The sequence below is a fragment of the Electrona antarctica genome (assembly GCF_951216825.1).
Source record: "Electrona antarctica genome assembly, chromosome: 6".
NCBI lineage: Eukaryota > Metazoa > Chordata > Actinopteri > Myctophiformes > Myctophidae > Electrona > Electrona antarctica.
The window spans coordinates 33,486,226-33,502,636 of record NC_136811.1 but is presented as its reverse complement, the minus strand read 5'-3'; the positions used below and the strand labels follow the sequence as shown (position 1 = coordinate 33,502,636).

Sequence of the window (16,411 nt, the reverse complement as noted above, 5' to 3'; positions counted from 1 at the left end):
CAGGCCAGGACCCAGCCCCTTTTCTGAAACCAGCTCCTCGCCACTCGCTCTACACACTTGCCCTCGATATGCGCGTTCACGCGAGGCTGCGCCATATTATTAAGTGTCGTCCGAAACCAAGCAGCCTTGAGTGGAAGTGGCTTATAAAGCCCTCAAGAGCGAGTCTGTGCCGATCTAGACTCGATTGCCTTGTGCAGCCCTGTTCTCTGTCCGCATGGAAACCGCGACCTACAAATGTAAGTACCACCACAAATAAATGATAAATAAACTCCTCCTAAACAATCTTCATCTGATGCAGAATAGACAACACTCCAACTGATGTTCACAAGGGCTCTTTATTTACCCCACCGTGAAAAAAAAACTATAAATAAAAGTTATGAAACCACACAAACAAAACAACTTTTAACAATGATTTATAAACACCATGGATGTATACGACGTCATTTTTGACAGTCACGCTGTATTTCCTTTTTTCCATATTAATGAAATCCACATGTCACACAAACATACACGATGCAATGCAATATAACTGTACAAACAAAATAACAGGTAACACAATTGCATGATGGTAACCATGGCAACGAATGGTGTCTGTTTCCTGTTTCTGCACAAGGAGGGCGAGTGTATTTCCAAACAGTTTTTTATACCCAGCACCCTAATCAAGGGAACTTGATTCAGCTGGAGGAGCACTTCCTGACGAGGGAACCTCCCGAGAGCACTTCAAGTCAAGGGACTGGTTTCAGAAAGGGCCCAGGGGTGGTCTTTTAGATGGGACATTTTGAGTCCTACTTCAACAACGTTAGAGTACACTGAGTACAGTATTGCATCCAAGGACCCCCGGAGAGTGAAATGATTGTGTCCTTTCTCAATTTAGTGAGTCTTAAGCCCTAACTACACCAGAGGGTCGCCATGCAACTCCTTGCAAGGAGTTGCATTGGTGTGGTTTGGGCCTAAGGATGCAGGATATTTGCATCACTAAATATGTTGACTTTTATCCTTGCAAGATACACTGCCTACGCCCTACGGTGTTTAGAGGTACAGAGTAGACCATTATGTCATGCAAGTGTGGAAGGGACTCTAGCCAAACACCTTAACCACTAGACTCAGAGGGAATTCGCTCATGGCCAGCGGAGATATTAGGCTTTTGGTCTTCAGGACAGGTTGAGGCTCTGCGCAATAACTTAACAGTCAAGTAGTGACTGATGATTGACTTCACATTGATATCTACCGGTAACTTGTTTTGCTGGCCAGATGCTGCCAGTGGTGGACAAAGTGAGTTTACAAACTGGTAAGTGAAAGTAGCTGTCAAATTTGCAATAGAGTTAACTTTGTACTATTCAAAAGTACATGCTTTTAGCCTTTTACAAATACGTTGGTATTGAAAAGTACTTTTTTATTTTTTTAATCACTACTTTGAAAGACTTCCAAAGAATTCTAAGATTTTCCACATTTTCAAACAATACTGTAATTTAGATCTTGCTATTTTCCCTATTGTTATAAAAGATTATTTCATACTGGACTTTTCCCTTCCTAGAAATATGGAGGTGAAAGTACAATATACTAATATTGTCATTTTGAAATGTATTACGTAGGAGTGAAAGTCAAAAGTATCCAAAAATACAAATACCGAGAATACCAAAGCCTGATACTATACTGTACAGATACTAAAATGTTTTACTTAGTACAGTACTCTCAAGAAATGTATGTACATACTTATGCCCAGTAGAATACATGACATGTGGATGCAAGTCATTAATATTTTGCAGTGAAGTTTGAGCATAATAGTAAAACTAACCATAAACAAAACAAAAGCTTCGCCAAACCTAAAACCCTGCTTGCATGGTGACCTGTGTGCCATGTCGGTCTCTCGTTGTATTATCTTCTATTTTCTAAACTTGCACACAACAAATCACACTTTTAATCATGTGATTTTCAGCCGACCAATCAAATGGGCGAAGAACTACGCGTAGCTTCCCACAATGCATTTATCCGGAAGTGGATGGTCAGATCATGTGACTGATGTTGACGTGAATTCTGCTGTCTGAGAATTTGAGGACAATTTTAAGTCGTTTCGCCTCATAATTGATTTGTGAATTAATATTCTACGGTAGTGACTAGTTTGCTATGTTACGACCAAAGGCGCTGACGCAGGTTCTCAGCCAAGCCAACACAGGTGGAGTGCAGAGTACGCTGTAAGTAATGCTAGCTATCAACAAGCTGACTGGCTAAACAGTCAACTAATCTTGATATCATGCGGTGTTTTTCCTTTTTTGTTAACACTCACGAAGAAATTGTAAAAACTTTGCAATGCAGCGCTCTGTCATTAGTGGTGGCTAATGGCTATGCTTGGGGGGGCTTAGCTGTGGTCCATAGCCCTAATGATAATTCTGCCCTGCAACGGCATTAGAGCTATGGGGCAGAGCTAGGGGAGGCTTTAGTTGGAAGGAAACATGATGGAGGAGGTCCACCATCATGTTTCCTTCCTCCATTGGAGTAAACAAGTCTTGAGTGCTTTTTCTGGTTTTATCCTCTTAGCAGATTTTGACCTTAGCTCTGGTCCATAGCCCTAATGCCCTTTGCTGCGGGCTATGGACCAGAGCTATAGCTTATTGACCTGTACTTTCGTTGAACTGTACAAACTGTTAATACAAACATAACGCAATAATGCAATCACATTTCTTTCCCAGCTTACTAAATAATGAAGGATCCCTTCTGGCTTACTCTGGTTATGGCGACACTGACGCTCGAGTGACGGCTGCTATTGCAAGCAACATCTGGGCAGCTTATGACAAGAATGGCCATCAAGCTTTTAATGAAGACAAACTCAAATTCATCTTGATGGATTGTATGGTACTGTATGCTTTAACAAAAATAAGTGTGTGTGTGTGTGTGTGTGTGTGTGTGTGTGTGTGTGTGTGTGTGTGTGTGTGTGTGTGTGTGTGTGTGTGTGTGTGTGTGTGTGTGTGTGTGTGTGTGTGTGTGTGTGTGTGTGTGTGTGTGTGTGTGTGAGAAAACATTTTATATTTATTCTTAGTTGCAAGTAATTTGCATTACACACCATCAACAAAGTAAATCTTTTCACCCCTTGTTTCAGGAGGGCAGGGTGGCGATTACGCGGGTAGCCAACCTACTGCTGTGCATGTATGCCAAAGAGTCTGTGGGCTTTGGAATGCTTAAAGCCAAGGTGAGAAATATAGCTCCTCTCGTTCTGTTCTGAAGTGCGACATGAGTGTTGTCGTTTTTAGGGCTGCAACTATCGATTATGTTTGTTGTGATAATTCTGTCGATTATACGTTTTGATGAATCGAATATTTTGAGAAGCTTTTCTTTGATAATTAGATGAATCCATGTGCAAAAAATTGAAATATTTTTCAATATTAGGCTTGAGGACACCATTCAAAGTAAAAAAAAAATATATAAATATTAGTATGTATATATGGCAGCTGGCTGCGTCCATTGATTTCAATGGGGAAGTGGTGCCATGTTCTATTCCAGTGGCTTTCAACAGATTTTGACCCAGGGACCACCATCCTGACTAAGAGCAACCTGGGGACCACCACTATTGTGTGGGGTGGGTCCATCATAAACCCACTCCACACAAAGTGCTGGGAGGTTCATGCAACATTCCATTGTTATTTTGATCAACGTTTTGCCAGTCAACTTGCAAACCATAACTTTGCAAATAACACTTGATTATTCGGTATGCGGCATAAGTATACCAGCTGTTCGTTGGAATTTCCAAAACAAACACTGATATAAATATTATTTTGATGTATTTGCAGGCAGAGGCCCTGGTGCAGTACCTAGAGGAACCTCTGACGCAAGTAGCAGCATCATAGAGGGTGTTTTTTGGATGAAACTATGTGGATCGAGTGCATAGATGGACTCCTGTGGTGTTCTATATGAATCATCACATTGTTATAATGCATGTGTAACAGCATGATTGGAAAACCATGCCCCCTGGTTTCGCCAGGTGATTGCAGGAGGTAAACTCGATGATTTCCAATCATACTGTAACACAGTGGTTCTCAAACTTGTTGTGCTTCAGTGCCCCCTTTTCCAGATTACTGATTCCATGTACGCCTTTAATCGACAACATTTTCATTAGAATATAACTACATCAAAGTTCTGTTTTTATGGTAATATGTTGGAAATAAAAGTAAGTTGCCTATTGTTTATTTTCTATTCAGTAACAATTGTGCTAGTCAAAATTCTTAATTTGGTTTAAAGCTTTACATTTGTCAATGTTTTATCATTAAACAACAGTAAAACAAATGTTTCCATTTTCCCTCGGTACACCCTGTAGTACCCCTATAGGGGTACACGTACCCCCATTTGAGAAACACTGCTAACACTGTTAACACATGCATGGATGAATGTGAGTGTATTTATTTTCTTGACTTAAACTTTCTGCTTTGCTTTTTAATTAATTGCACTGTTGAGCCTTCATTCAAATATTGTTCTGTTCTAAAATATGTTCTCAGAAAATGTTTGTTACTGTCTGTGATTACAGAAATGGATTCAGTTTTCAAGGGTTGATGCATTATTTCACATGATGCTGTCCAGCAGACCTGGGAATATTTTGCATCACATTATTAGATTATGACAAAGAGCTATGGATGAATTTAGAGTTTCCACCATTGATAAGAAACTAAAAATGTTTTGATACAAGGCTGTAAAATAAAATGTGGAATTAATTTGACTTTTTAGTTGTTTGGACTGAGACTAAATTTATGTTGGGCAGTGGCATTGATAAGAAAGTTTTAAGTCTTAGAAAATCAAGTTTGCTTTCATATAAATTATGTCCACCATGTATCATAGTACCCTCAGTCCTGGCCTTGACTATGTATGTACTCCTCAAATATTCGATTCTGTGTAGTGTCATTGTCTAGGTACCAGGAAGATGGGATTGATATTAGGGATGCACGAAGGGAAATTGTTGGCCGAAACCGAATACCGAATATAGGAAACAGTTGGCCGAATATCCGAATATGATTAATATTATATATCTTTTTACCTACCATTGCTGTCATGGCCGTACCTTAAAGCTACCTGATTTATGGCAAAATAAATGGATGGCAAAACTTAACTTAAATAATAATCACTATGGGTCCATAAAACATTTATTCAGCTCTTTTGAATGCATTCATTGCATACACTATTTGGTGATATATTTTCTGCCTATTCGGGCCGAAACCGAATAGGCCGAAAATGCATTTTTAGCCATTTTCTGCCGAATATTTTCTGCGGCCGAATATTCGGTGCATCACTAATTGATATGTTCCCACTTACCCCTGGAAAAAAGGTTCTGTGTTCACTGCTTATAACACTAACCCTAAGGTAATTGTGGAACATAGAACATAGGGATGACCCCATTTTTGTCTCCACCAGGCCGAAGGCATGGGGAGAGAGTATGTTTTGCACTCCGTGTGTGTGTGTGTGTGTCCTTGGCACCGTTGGCCCGATCCATGTCAAACTTTGCACACACACTCCCTGGATGCCAACGATGAACCTCTGCCCCACATTTTCCAGAACGGCCTGTTATAGCGCCACCAGGAGGCCGACTTTTGTAAAACACATTTTTGGATATTACTCCTCCATATTTTGTCCAAAAATCCCGCAAATCGTTACACAGTATGTCTATAGTCATGTGATCAAGTCAGATCAGTCCGATATTGCATATTCCATCCTGATTGGCTAACAGTGACTTTCAAAATTTGCAGGATTGGCCCGATTTGAACAAAAAGCCTCAAATCATGAACGCAGCGTGCAATTTACGTGAAATCTTTCACAGACGTTCCTACTAGGCTGAGGAATATATCCCACCTTTTTCACATTGGCCTGTTATAGCGCCACCAACAGGTGGAACACATTTTTGGAACAAAATGCCTCAAATCATCCAATTGCCATCCAAGTCGTAAGAAGAAATTGTACCCTTTTCACATTGGCCTATTATAGCGCTACCAGGAGGCCACAACCTGACCTGCCCTGGTGGAGACCTGTGCCCCGAGGGGCACTTTTTCTAGTTACATCTGTGAACCTGTGATGTGACTAAATTGAAATTAATGATTGGAGCAGAGCAGCCATTCCCTGCTTCTTGGACCTAGGCTAAACTATTGATGGCAGTGATTTAACTGGTCCACATGGTGGCACTCGGCTGCACCTGGCAGCTGCTGTACCTGTCTAACCTGCCTACACTGGCCTGCACTCTCCTCTCAACAAGACCCGCCCTTGTCCCTTGCCTCACCCCTCCCCTTCCCAACCCACATCAACTGAGTCAGTGGAACTACCTGGCTACACACAGCAAGCCTTGTTCAAACAAGACATTTTCTATTAACAAATGGGGAAGGACAGGCTTGAGGGTGGAATTTGTGTGTCAAAACATTTTTACAGTCATTAGTTGGTCTGAACCTGATGGTTTGAAGAAGAGTGGTTTCAGTAGTGTAAATCAGTGTCATCTTGCATCTTCCACAATCTGTGAATGCAAGGGCTGAAGACAAGGCAGCAGTGTGTGGGGAGGCACCACCAGTGAAAAGGGCACAAGATGGGTTCAGATGAGGCCTACAACTTTGTCTTTAAAGGTGAGGTCTTGTTCTCGACTCATACATACACAATTCAATGCCCAAATAGCATTTTAAAGTTAATGTCATGGTAATTCATAGTGTATTTGATTATATAAAGTAGGGAGTAGTAAAGTGCTAATGTGTGTGTGCATTCTATCAGCAGATTGAGTAAATCTTTAGTCACACATACTGTACATACAGTGTGCAAACATTGCATGTGCAGTATTTTAATGTGGATGTGCATAAACTTGCACATCCAGCAGTGTGCTATTTCTTATGCATTTTACAAAAAGAACTGTGATCTTGATAGGATTTACAGTATTGCTTTTCAGCCTTGGATATGTCTCAATTATGTCCTGCCTCAGATGCGAGCATTACCAGTTGCTTACATGTAACAATCAGGATATGTGTGTTTGTCTGTGGACGCATGCACGTGCAGTGTGTGTATAGTAGCCTATGCATGAAACCCAGCTCATCGGTACCATGAACAACATTCCACATTATTAAATTGTATTCCAAAATGCAGCAACCATTTTGGAATAGAAAACATGACCTTTAATTGAACTTTCAGTATCGCTATTTAAAAAATAATCATGAGTCTCATCCTTTTTCAGTCAAGTACTTGAATTACGCTACCTACTTAAACCAGTAAATTGTACTTTAATTTGACAGATTAGAATGATCCAAACAAACAGGAATTGACTACATTTGACTACAAACCTCTTAACCATGTTACATTCTGCCCCCACAACAGAAAAGCACTGGTTGACATATGTCCCTTAACAGATGTAAAACTGACAATAGGTTATATGGTTAACAAGAGTTGACAATCAGGTTCACAAGAAAGTAACATTGATATGACATGATATACCACAAGGGTAATGTAGTAACAAATAGATATCTAGAACCAATTTTACACATACTCAAACCAAATTATGTTGGACACGTAGTAGAATCCCATTAAAGAGAGAGAGACGGACAGATTGAGTTTGTAGGTTGAGTGAATTATTACAATTATTTCAGTTGCTCATACTAAAGTCATGGAAACAAATAAGAGGAGAATTTAATCTTGAAAGGAAGACTCGTTCTCAGCTTCCTCAGCATAGCTTAACCCTTTAAAAGAAGCCTCTTGTCCGTATTTGTCATGGCAACCAGGGCATTGTTTGTTTAAGAAGTTACTCAGTGCTGGAGGAGGGGAAGGCAAAAACAGCCATGCTCTCGCCTCACCAAATAAAGAAAGTATGTTCAATGAGTTAGCTGTGAAGTTCAACTCAAGTTCAGTTGTACAAATGGTCTGAAAACTCTTCCTATTGGATTTACAAATAAATCACAAACATTCTTAGACTTAATATTGTATATAATACTGCAGCCTAGATATTGTCTCTCTCTCGATCTCTCTCTCTCTCAATCATGGGAACGGTCACAGTCACCTTTTTTACATGAAATAATTCCCAGTGGAACTGCTTATCAGTGTGTCATTGATTAAGAGTCAGGATGTACTCTTTATCTTTTGTACACTGAAATAATTGGTGTTGTCATGGTATTCACTGTTTTGATTACAGTATCCATATGGTGCATTCCCTTGAGAAATGCACTCCCAACTTTTCACGGCCCAATAGATTTAACTAGACTGCTTCAAGAACTAACGTGTAACTGTAATATAACTGTTTTTTCCCTGGTTCTTTATGTCACAATTAAAATCTGAGCAAAACTTAGATTAGGTGCTATATGTTTTGTCAAATGTGTTGTCCAAAGCACATAGTTTTGAGTTTGTGTTCCTTAGTATTGGCTGGATCTGTTGATCTAGGGATTTCTGTTAAATTCAACCAACTTAATAGTTTAAGTTTACATTTTACAATTAAATAAAAATGTAAAACTGTAAATAAAGGGTATGCACTTGACATCATCATCATACCTGGAAGTTATGCGGGAACGCCTACTGAGTTGCAAAAAAATACTTTCTGGCATTCACAGCCCATACATCCAAACAGAAAAGTCCTATCTGATTGCATTGATGAAATTAAATGATTACTATATTTACCCAGGGTATCTGGGCTAAGCTCAAGAACTTGTTTCCAGCCAGGCCCTGCTCATAGAACATTTCATCGTAGTGGTTCAATGCCTTGTTCAAGGGCACTTCAGCGGTGGTAATTTTAACGTGTCGGACCGCTGATTCGAACTGGCGACCTTCCGGTATCAAGACCGCTCCGCAATCCGTTCGGCCACCGCTGCCACATTAAACGATGCCACTCGATTCGACATTCACTTTATGCATGCGCATACCCTCTAATGTCTTCATAGTTTTGGTGAGATCATCTGACACAAGTTACTGGAAAATAGTGTCATCCACTGTGCCTTGTGGTTATGAAGCGTGTGTCAAAGTGTTTCATTATTTTGTCCTAAACGGCCCCCATATGTGGTAGATGGGTTTCTCTGACACTCTCCCACTGTTGAAGGGACTTTAATTTCAGGAAACAGACTGACTAGTGCTTGTGTGTGTGTGTGTGTGTGTGTGTGTGTGTGTGTGTGTGTGTGTGTGTGTGTGTGTGTGTGTGTGTGTGTGTGTGTGTGTGTGTTTTTCCAGTGTCTAAATAATCTTTTTACGGTATATATTAACCTTTCTTTCCATGTAACTCCTAATGACCTTGTCATAATGCATTGATGTGTTAATACTAAATTAATTGGAAAAAATACATTTATTCAATTAATGTTCATATTCATACATGACTCTCATATTTTATGAGATTTACATAAACATATTTCAATGCTGCAGAATGTCTCACAAACACCTGCATGCACACTGTCTTCACTTGCTCAATATAGGTTACATTAATAGGCAACATTTTGGTCAAACCTTGACCTTCATAGAACCTTTTCATAGCAGCCATTTTAACAGGTAAATACAGTTGAATGTATACCTAAATTAAACACATCCACATGTAACATTATTACAGTAAATTCAGCTTAGTTTACCTATGAAAATAGTCATATGCGTGTCTATCACATGTATTTAGATTTTATTCAGGTGTACAAGATGTATGTCACCTGTGGTAATTAATTCAGTTTCCATGCAGGCGTGGTTATTATATTTTGAATGTAGGACAAGATTGTGACATAGTCTTAATTATATAATGAACCACAGCGCCAGACAGCTAAGACGAGGGGCTTATATTAAGATGGGTGAAATCAAGAGAGCACACCTTGACTAAGGGCCTTACTCAAGGGCATCCTTGGGAGTGGCTCAAACCAGGCCCTGTGAATATAAAAGAATATTTGAGTGTTTCATCTATATTCCAACATGCCAAGTCCCTGAAAGGCCCTGAAATTATGCCCTCAGGGGGTCCCTCCCTATACCCGATACTCCTTCACCCCAAAAATCTGTGTGTTTAAAACAAGAAGGGTTGGACCGTTTGCCTTGAAAAGTACCTCTCACACTCGATATTCCTGCTACACCTGCTATGAACACATATCCACTTACAAAACCCCTTTCACTCTCTCCTGGACCTGATATAGCCATCCCTTGTACTGTTGAAAAACAATGGATGTTAGAATTTAGGAGGTACGGTCAGGTAAGATGGGTGTGAGTTGGTGAATATCAAGTAGAGTGACACAACCCTCACAAATTAGTGTCAAAAATATGATTGAAAGACCCTCCTATAACGAAACTAACTACAGCCATAGGTTTTACCTTGCAACAGTCAGTGTGCTCATTAACAAGTCAAATGTCCTTTTGAGGTGTGTGAACCAACCAACATTTCCTGTATTTGCTTGCCAAATAAAGGTACAGTATATGTAATGTCCCTCTAAATCTGTCTTGTCTCTCCTCTGCAGTTGTTCTGATAGGAGAATCTGGTGTGGGAAAGAGCAACCTACTGTCCCGTTTCACAAAGAATGAGTTCAACCATGACAGCCGCACCACTATCGGTGTCGAGTTCAGCACTCGCACAGTACAGCTGCGTGGCTTCACCATAAAGGCCCAGATTTGGGATACAGCTGGGTTAGAGCGATACCGAGCTATCACTTCAGCGTGAGTACAAAAGACCATTACACACATAAAGTAGTAGTAGTAGTAGTTGCGACTACACTCACATTTACTATGGAATCTTGCATTTCCCGTCAGTGTGTCACACCAGGCACTGTCATTGTGACATCACGTGACATCAGCCACCATAGTGCCTAGGTCATCGTGACATCATCAGGGATGGATATCCCTGATGATGTCATGATGACACATAGTAAATGTGCCCTGCTGTCGCAGTTAAGCCCATATATGAAGATCCCTGAGGCCATCAATATTGGCCAGCAACTCTACATCTGACCTCAGATCTCCATATGGATATATGTCAGAACCTGTTCTCAACAGGCCCGAAAATGAAGGCCCGGCCCTACCTGGGCCCTCATCAAACCCTGTACACTCAAGAGAATGTCCCCACTGCACCATTAGATCTCCATATAGTGTATGGAGCTGACCTGTTCTGACATTCCATATGTTGATCTGGCCTCATCAAGCCCTGTACACTCAAGACATGCTCCTTACATGGCCAGTACAGAATTCATTCCATGTTGATCTGACCCCCCATGCCAAAGCGCCAGCGCTCGCCCAGCAGTCTGCTGTCAACGAGGTGGATGCGTGCACGCAACCTCGCCCTTTAGGGCAAGGTCGCTTCTCGCCCTCAGCCGTCTTACTGGTAGTAAGACTTTAATAGCATGAACACTTACACGTGTGTGCACAAGTGTTACTATTACTATTTTGCCATCCATTCTCTCTTTATGTTAACTTTTACTGGTGTTTTTTCGTGAACTCTGTTTATGGAACTCTTTGTGTTATTAAAATTGTGTGAATTAATTTGCCTTAATTAGATCACTTCTGTTAGGTAACCTTTAGGTGGTTGTCTTGGGAGGTGCTACTGCACGATCAGGCATTACACACAAACAGGCAATTATGTTTAATTTCCTCCCACATAACCTGAAAAACCTTTCTTCACCTTCTCTGTTCCCGTTCATTTTCAACCAGCACTTTCTGGTCCAACGATGCAATTTGTTTTCATGAAGGTAGATGGATGAACTTTGACATGTGTTTTTTAAAACAATATAACCATGTCTGTTTATTTTTTATGAGAGAAAATCTGTTACACACCACAAGTCAGGAGTAGCTCTTTGCAGTCAGGCCGGCTTTTTACTCCCATGGAAATTCCCATTTGTGCATGGAAGTGCACAGGGATAACAGTAAATGCTAGTTTTCCTGTTAATGACGGGGAGGGCGGTCATATCATATCTAATATTATATCATAAAAATAGTGTATATGTATTTGATATAATTGTATTTAAATAGTATATATCAACGTGTTCTTATCTCGCTTAACAAGGTATTACAGAGGAGCAGTTGGAGCCCTGATGGTCTATGACATCACCAAACACCTGACATATGAGAGTGTGGAACGCTGGTTGAAGGAGTTGTATGACCATGCGGACCCCCATATAGTAGTGATGTTGGTAGGAAACAAAACTGACCTGGCCTCAGAAAGAGCAGTGCCCACAGAGGAGGCTAAAGACTTTGCAGGTACATACAAAGCCAATTACATCTAACTAATAATTCTCACATATCTGTACATACATAGCATGTGACACCTATACAGTGTGTGTGTGTGTGTGTGTGTGTGTGTGTGTGTGTGTGTGTGTGTGTGTGTGTGTGTGTGTGTGTGTGTGTGTGTGTGTGTGTGTGTGTGTGTGTGTGTGTGTGTGTGTGTGTGCGTGCGTGTGCGCGTGTGCGTGTGCGGGTGTGCGTTATATATTATAGCCTATGCCCTATACATACTGGCATGACAAAAAGCAAAGCCAAACAACTTGCCAAATACTGTTCTGTTTCGGCTGTTATAGGCAGTTTGTCTGTGTGGAGGAGGAGGTGCCATGTGTATCCTTAAGTGAACATGAACTGTCAACCCCGTTATATTTGTTTCCTTGTAAAATGTATTGTAATTTGTGGATTCAAATAAAGAAATCGAAATGTGTGTGTGTGTGTGTGTGTGTGTGTGTGTGTGTGTGTGTGTGTGTGTGTGTGTGTGTGTGTGTGTGTGTGTGTGTGTGTGTGTGTGCGTGTGCGCGTGTGCGCGTTATATATTATAGCCTATGCCCTATACATACACGAGGAGATGTTGGTGAGAAAATAAATTGTTTAGCACAAGGATAATGATATTTTACTTTGTTTACTTTCTGCAGCAAGGAGAGGCCTGTTGTATGTGGAGACTTCAGCCTTGGAGTCAACTAATGTTGAGGTAGCATTCAACGATGTCCTTGCAGGTAAGGTTTAAAAGGATGTATTTCACATGTGGGCCTTCAACAATCCAAATATGTTGTCTATATAGGAAATAACCTGTAGTAAAACAAAAACCTATTTCAGGCAGATATAATTTATTTATTTTTACAATTAATTCATAATGTATTTCCCATTCATTCAGAGATTCACAAGAAAGTGAGCAGTAAGGAGGTGATTCGGGGCTCCATCAATGCTGTGTCCTTATCACCCACCCCCAGAGCAGACAACACAGAGGAGGGAAAGCCTTGCTGCAGGAACATCTGATCGGACTAAAGCCTAATTTATTCAGTGGTATGCGACAGAGTATAAATTAGGCTTAACCTTTAATTTAAGGGGTCATTCAGGGGGAAATCAGAGCGGAGCCGTATGTAGCGAACAACGCTGAAGACCACAACAGCTTTTGGAGGACAGGCCTCTGTGCCAAAAACACGGCTGAAAGCCCATTTGACAATGACTGATTTGGAAAAGTTATATAAGACATGCACAGTAAAATCTGAAGCGTTAATGTAACTCTGAGAGTGTACAAATGTGTAACATTTGTACACTCTATGAGTACATTCTCACAGTTACAAATGGATAAATTAACACTGAGGATGTTACTGTGTGGCATTTGATGAGATGAAATATCAATGACCTGATAATGGTCTGAGAGCAGGTCAATGGAAAAAAAAAATAGACTTATGTCTAAACAGAGTTTGGAAAGTTACAGTAGCATATGTGAATGATTAAATGCAACATGGAGGAGGCAGAGAATACAAGTCAATGTTATGTTTTAACTTTGCCTTTAGAGGCAGTGATTTTTAAAATGTTAAAAGTGATTGTTTCTCATTTTCATCAACTGAACATTGGGTGCGTAGGCTCATATTACATTTATTTAATATAACTTGCTGTCTGCTGTACATGTGCTCTCATAAATGATCTGTGATCAAATATCACTGACTGTATATTACTGCTGTGAAATAAATGATTAATAGCAGCCTTTCCCACTGAAAAGCTTACTTGTTAGAATGGAACAGCCATGGAAATAGCTTTTAGATCATATGACATGAAAACTGTCCACTGAAACCGTTACGAATGGAAGTTTTACATGGACTGCAACTCCTAGAGCAGTGGTTCCCAACCTTTTCTGGATCAAGGCCCATTTGAAAACCTCTCAAGCGGTCACGACCCACCCCACCATCTGAGCACGGCAGCCCTGTTACAGTAAGACAAGTGGTCAGGTCGGTGGGCTGCATGTATTTTCAGCATGTGTTTAGGCTTGGATCAATGGAACTAACATAGTATATTTAAGGTTCCTATTCATCAGTATCACAGTAAAAACTCATTTTCCAAGGTTTTAAAGACAAAAAGTACTAAGACATTTAATTAATTCTTTAGGAATCCCAGATCGGAACAATACAGGTCAAATCAAGTAGGGTATTTGTGACTGACTGACTGACTGAAAATAACTGTAAATGGGTGGTGATGGGTGGTGATCCACCTGAACTTAAGCCGCACCCACAGCTGTAGTTGTATGATAAAGGGGGAGGGGTTAGGGGAGGGGCTGATAATGTTATGTCACTATATTACTGTTTTTTTCATTGGCACGTTTGACTGTCAAGGGTTCAGCCTCCAGGAAGAAACCCTAAATACAAAGGGAATACATCATTGCACATAAAAACGACTCCAGGGTGTCTAATGAAGTACTGTCACCTCATAGACACGTGAAAAACTGGAAAAATACAAAAATTATTAGCAACATGGATCCTAAACTTTCTTCATGAATACCTGATACCAAACAAAGTAAAGGGGAAAAAAGGAAAGAAAGAAAGAAAGAAAGAAAGATAGAGAACATTTTGGCAGCTTGTTCCCTTCAATATGGGTAGGGGCACCTCAGTGTTGTGGGTTCGAGTCCCGGTCCCAACAACCTTTGCTGCATGACATGTCATTATCTCTCTCTCTGTTTCCTGTCTCTCTTCATTGTGTTCTATCAATAAAGGCAGAAAAGCCCCCAAAAATATCTTAAAAAGGGTATAGTATCTACTCTACAGTATCTACTCCCCAGGGTAGCTACATGGTGAGTCAGAGTTTTAAATATGATTGGTCTGGTAGTCTCTTTCTAATCCAGAACATTAAAGACACTTGTCACTTGACCTGTCTGTCTAGCATCAAATGTTGGATGAGTGAGAACTTTCTCAAGCTAAATGAGGATAAGACAGAAGTTCTCATAATCGGTTCTAGTGAGCAGAAAGAATCAATAATAAGCAGACTTGGCAACCTGACTGTAGAAAGTAACAGTACAGTAAAGAACTTGGGGCCGTCATCATTATTGATTCTGAATTGAATTTTAATTCACACATTAATCATGTTACCAAGATTGCCTTTTTTCACCTTAGAAATATTGCACAAATCAAAGTCTATTTGTCATTGGACAATGTAAAAACGCTGATCCACGCCTTTGTTTTTTCTCGGCTTGATTACTGCAATGCACTTTTTTCTGGACTGCCAAAGAAAACAACTGACAGATTACAACTTGTCCAAAATGCGGCAGCCAGAGTTTTAACTAAAACTAAGATGAGAGAACATATTACTCCAGTTTTAGCTTCACTGCATTGGCTTCCGGTTGTTTTTAGGATTGATTTTAAAATTATTTTACTTGTTTATAAAGCTCTCAATGGTCTCGCACCTTCCTACCTTCATGACTGCCTGCCTAAATATGTCCCAAACCGCCCCCTCATGTCTTCCACTGCTGGCCTGCTCGCTGTGCCTAAAAAAATGGCAACTAAAAAACATGGTGAAGCAGCTTTCTGCTTCTACGGCCGACGGTGTGGAACAAACTCCCACCTTTGACAGGCAGCCTCTGTAGACATTTTAAAGCACACCTCAAGACCTACTTCTACACTCTTGCTTTAAGTTGATCTTTTAAATTCCTTGTTATACATGTCCTCACTGTATTGCATAATTTGCATTACTGCTATTATTTTAATGTTTTATGGACTAGACCTATATATTGAAGTTTGGCATTTCCTGATTTCCAGACACCAGAAGACATGACAATTATTCTGGTGTAAAAATAGACTTGCTGACTTGCTGACTTCCGTGCTTCAAATTATAGTACTCTATGAAAATATACTCTATGTATATAAAGAATATGCACAGTATATATAGACTATACTGTGTGTGTATACTGTATATAGTGTGTACACACACACACACACACACACACACACACACACACACACACACACACACACACACACACACACACACACACACACACACACACACACACACACACACACACACACACACACATATATATGTATATGTATATGTATATGTATATGTATATGTATATGTATATGTATATGTATATGTATATGTATATGTATATGTATATGTATATATCTTCTTTGTTTGTTTGTTTATTAGCTGTAAAACAGACGGTCTACTGTACCTGTACTCTTGGTACTGGAGATCACCATCATCCCAAACAATGACAAGCAGAGCGACAGCAGCATTTGACCAATCACATGCTCTCCTGTTGACAGGTGTC

At 40.2% G+C, this 16,411-nt stretch overlaps 2 protein-coding genes across 3 annotated transcripts; both read left to right on the top strand.

Moving 5' to 3' along the window:
• The first annotated feature begins 714 nt into the window (after positions 1–714).
• On the top strand, positions 715–4,702 carry lamtor2 (late endosomal/lysosomal adaptor, MAPK and MTOR activator 2). 2 transcript variants are annotated; one of them, XM_079503922.1, is made up of 4 exons: positions 715–1,288; positions 2,688–2,850; positions 3,095–3,184; positions 3,783–4,702. In XM_079503922.1, the coding sequence occupies exons 1-4, from the start codon at positions 1,203–1,205 to the stop codon at positions 3,837–3,839; spliced, it is 396 nt and encodes a 131-aa protein (XP_079360048.1). In that variant the 5' UTR covers positions 715–1,202; the 3' UTR covers positions 3,840–4,702. The 2 variants fall into 2 exon arrangements, with proteins under 2 accessions (XP_079360048.1, XP_079360049.1); XM_079503923.1 differs by lacking the exon at positions 715–1,288 and adding an exon at positions 1,984–2,192.
• Positions 4,703–6,333: 1,631 nt separating this feature from the next.
• Positions 6,334–13,852, top strand: rab25b (RAB25, member RAS oncogene family b). The gene is made up of 5 exons (XM_079503507.1): positions 6,334–6,581; positions 10,395–10,590; positions 11,930–12,123; positions 12,780–12,860; positions 13,019–13,852. The coding sequence occupies exons 1-5, from the start codon at positions 6,545–6,547 to the stop codon at positions 13,138–13,140; spliced, it is 630 nt and encodes a 209-aa protein (XP_079359633.1). The 5' UTR covers positions 6,334–6,544; the 3' UTR covers positions 13,141–13,852.
• Positions 13,853–16,411: the final 2,559 nt, after the last annotated feature.

Excerpts from the sequence above, each read along its gene's own strand:
- rab25b (XM_079503507.1), top strand. The coding sequence starts at position 6,545 with ATGGGTTCAGATGAGGCCTACAACTTTGTCTTTAAAG. Across the intron at positions 10,591-11,929 it reads TACCGAGCTATCACTTCAGC|GTATTACAGAGGAGCAGTTG; the intron begins GTGAGTACAAAA and ends TCGCTTAACAAG. Across the intron at positions 12,861-13,018 it reads ATTCAACGATGTCCTTGCAG|AGATTCACAAGAAAGTGAGC; the intron begins GTAAGGTTTAAA and ends CCATTCATTCAG.
- lamtor2 (XM_079503922.1), top strand. The coding sequence starts at position 1,203 with ATGATTGACTTCACATTGATATCTACCGGTAACTTGTTTTGCTGGCCA. Across the intron at positions 2,851-3,094 it reads TCATCTTGATGGATTGTATG|GAGGGCAGGGTGGCGATTAC; the intron begins GTACTGTATGCT and ends CCCTTGTTTCAG. Across the intron at positions 3,185-3,782 it reads TTGGAATGCTTAAAGCCAAG|GCAGAGGCCCTGGTGCAGTA; the intron begins GTGAGAAATATA and ends ATGTATTTGCAG.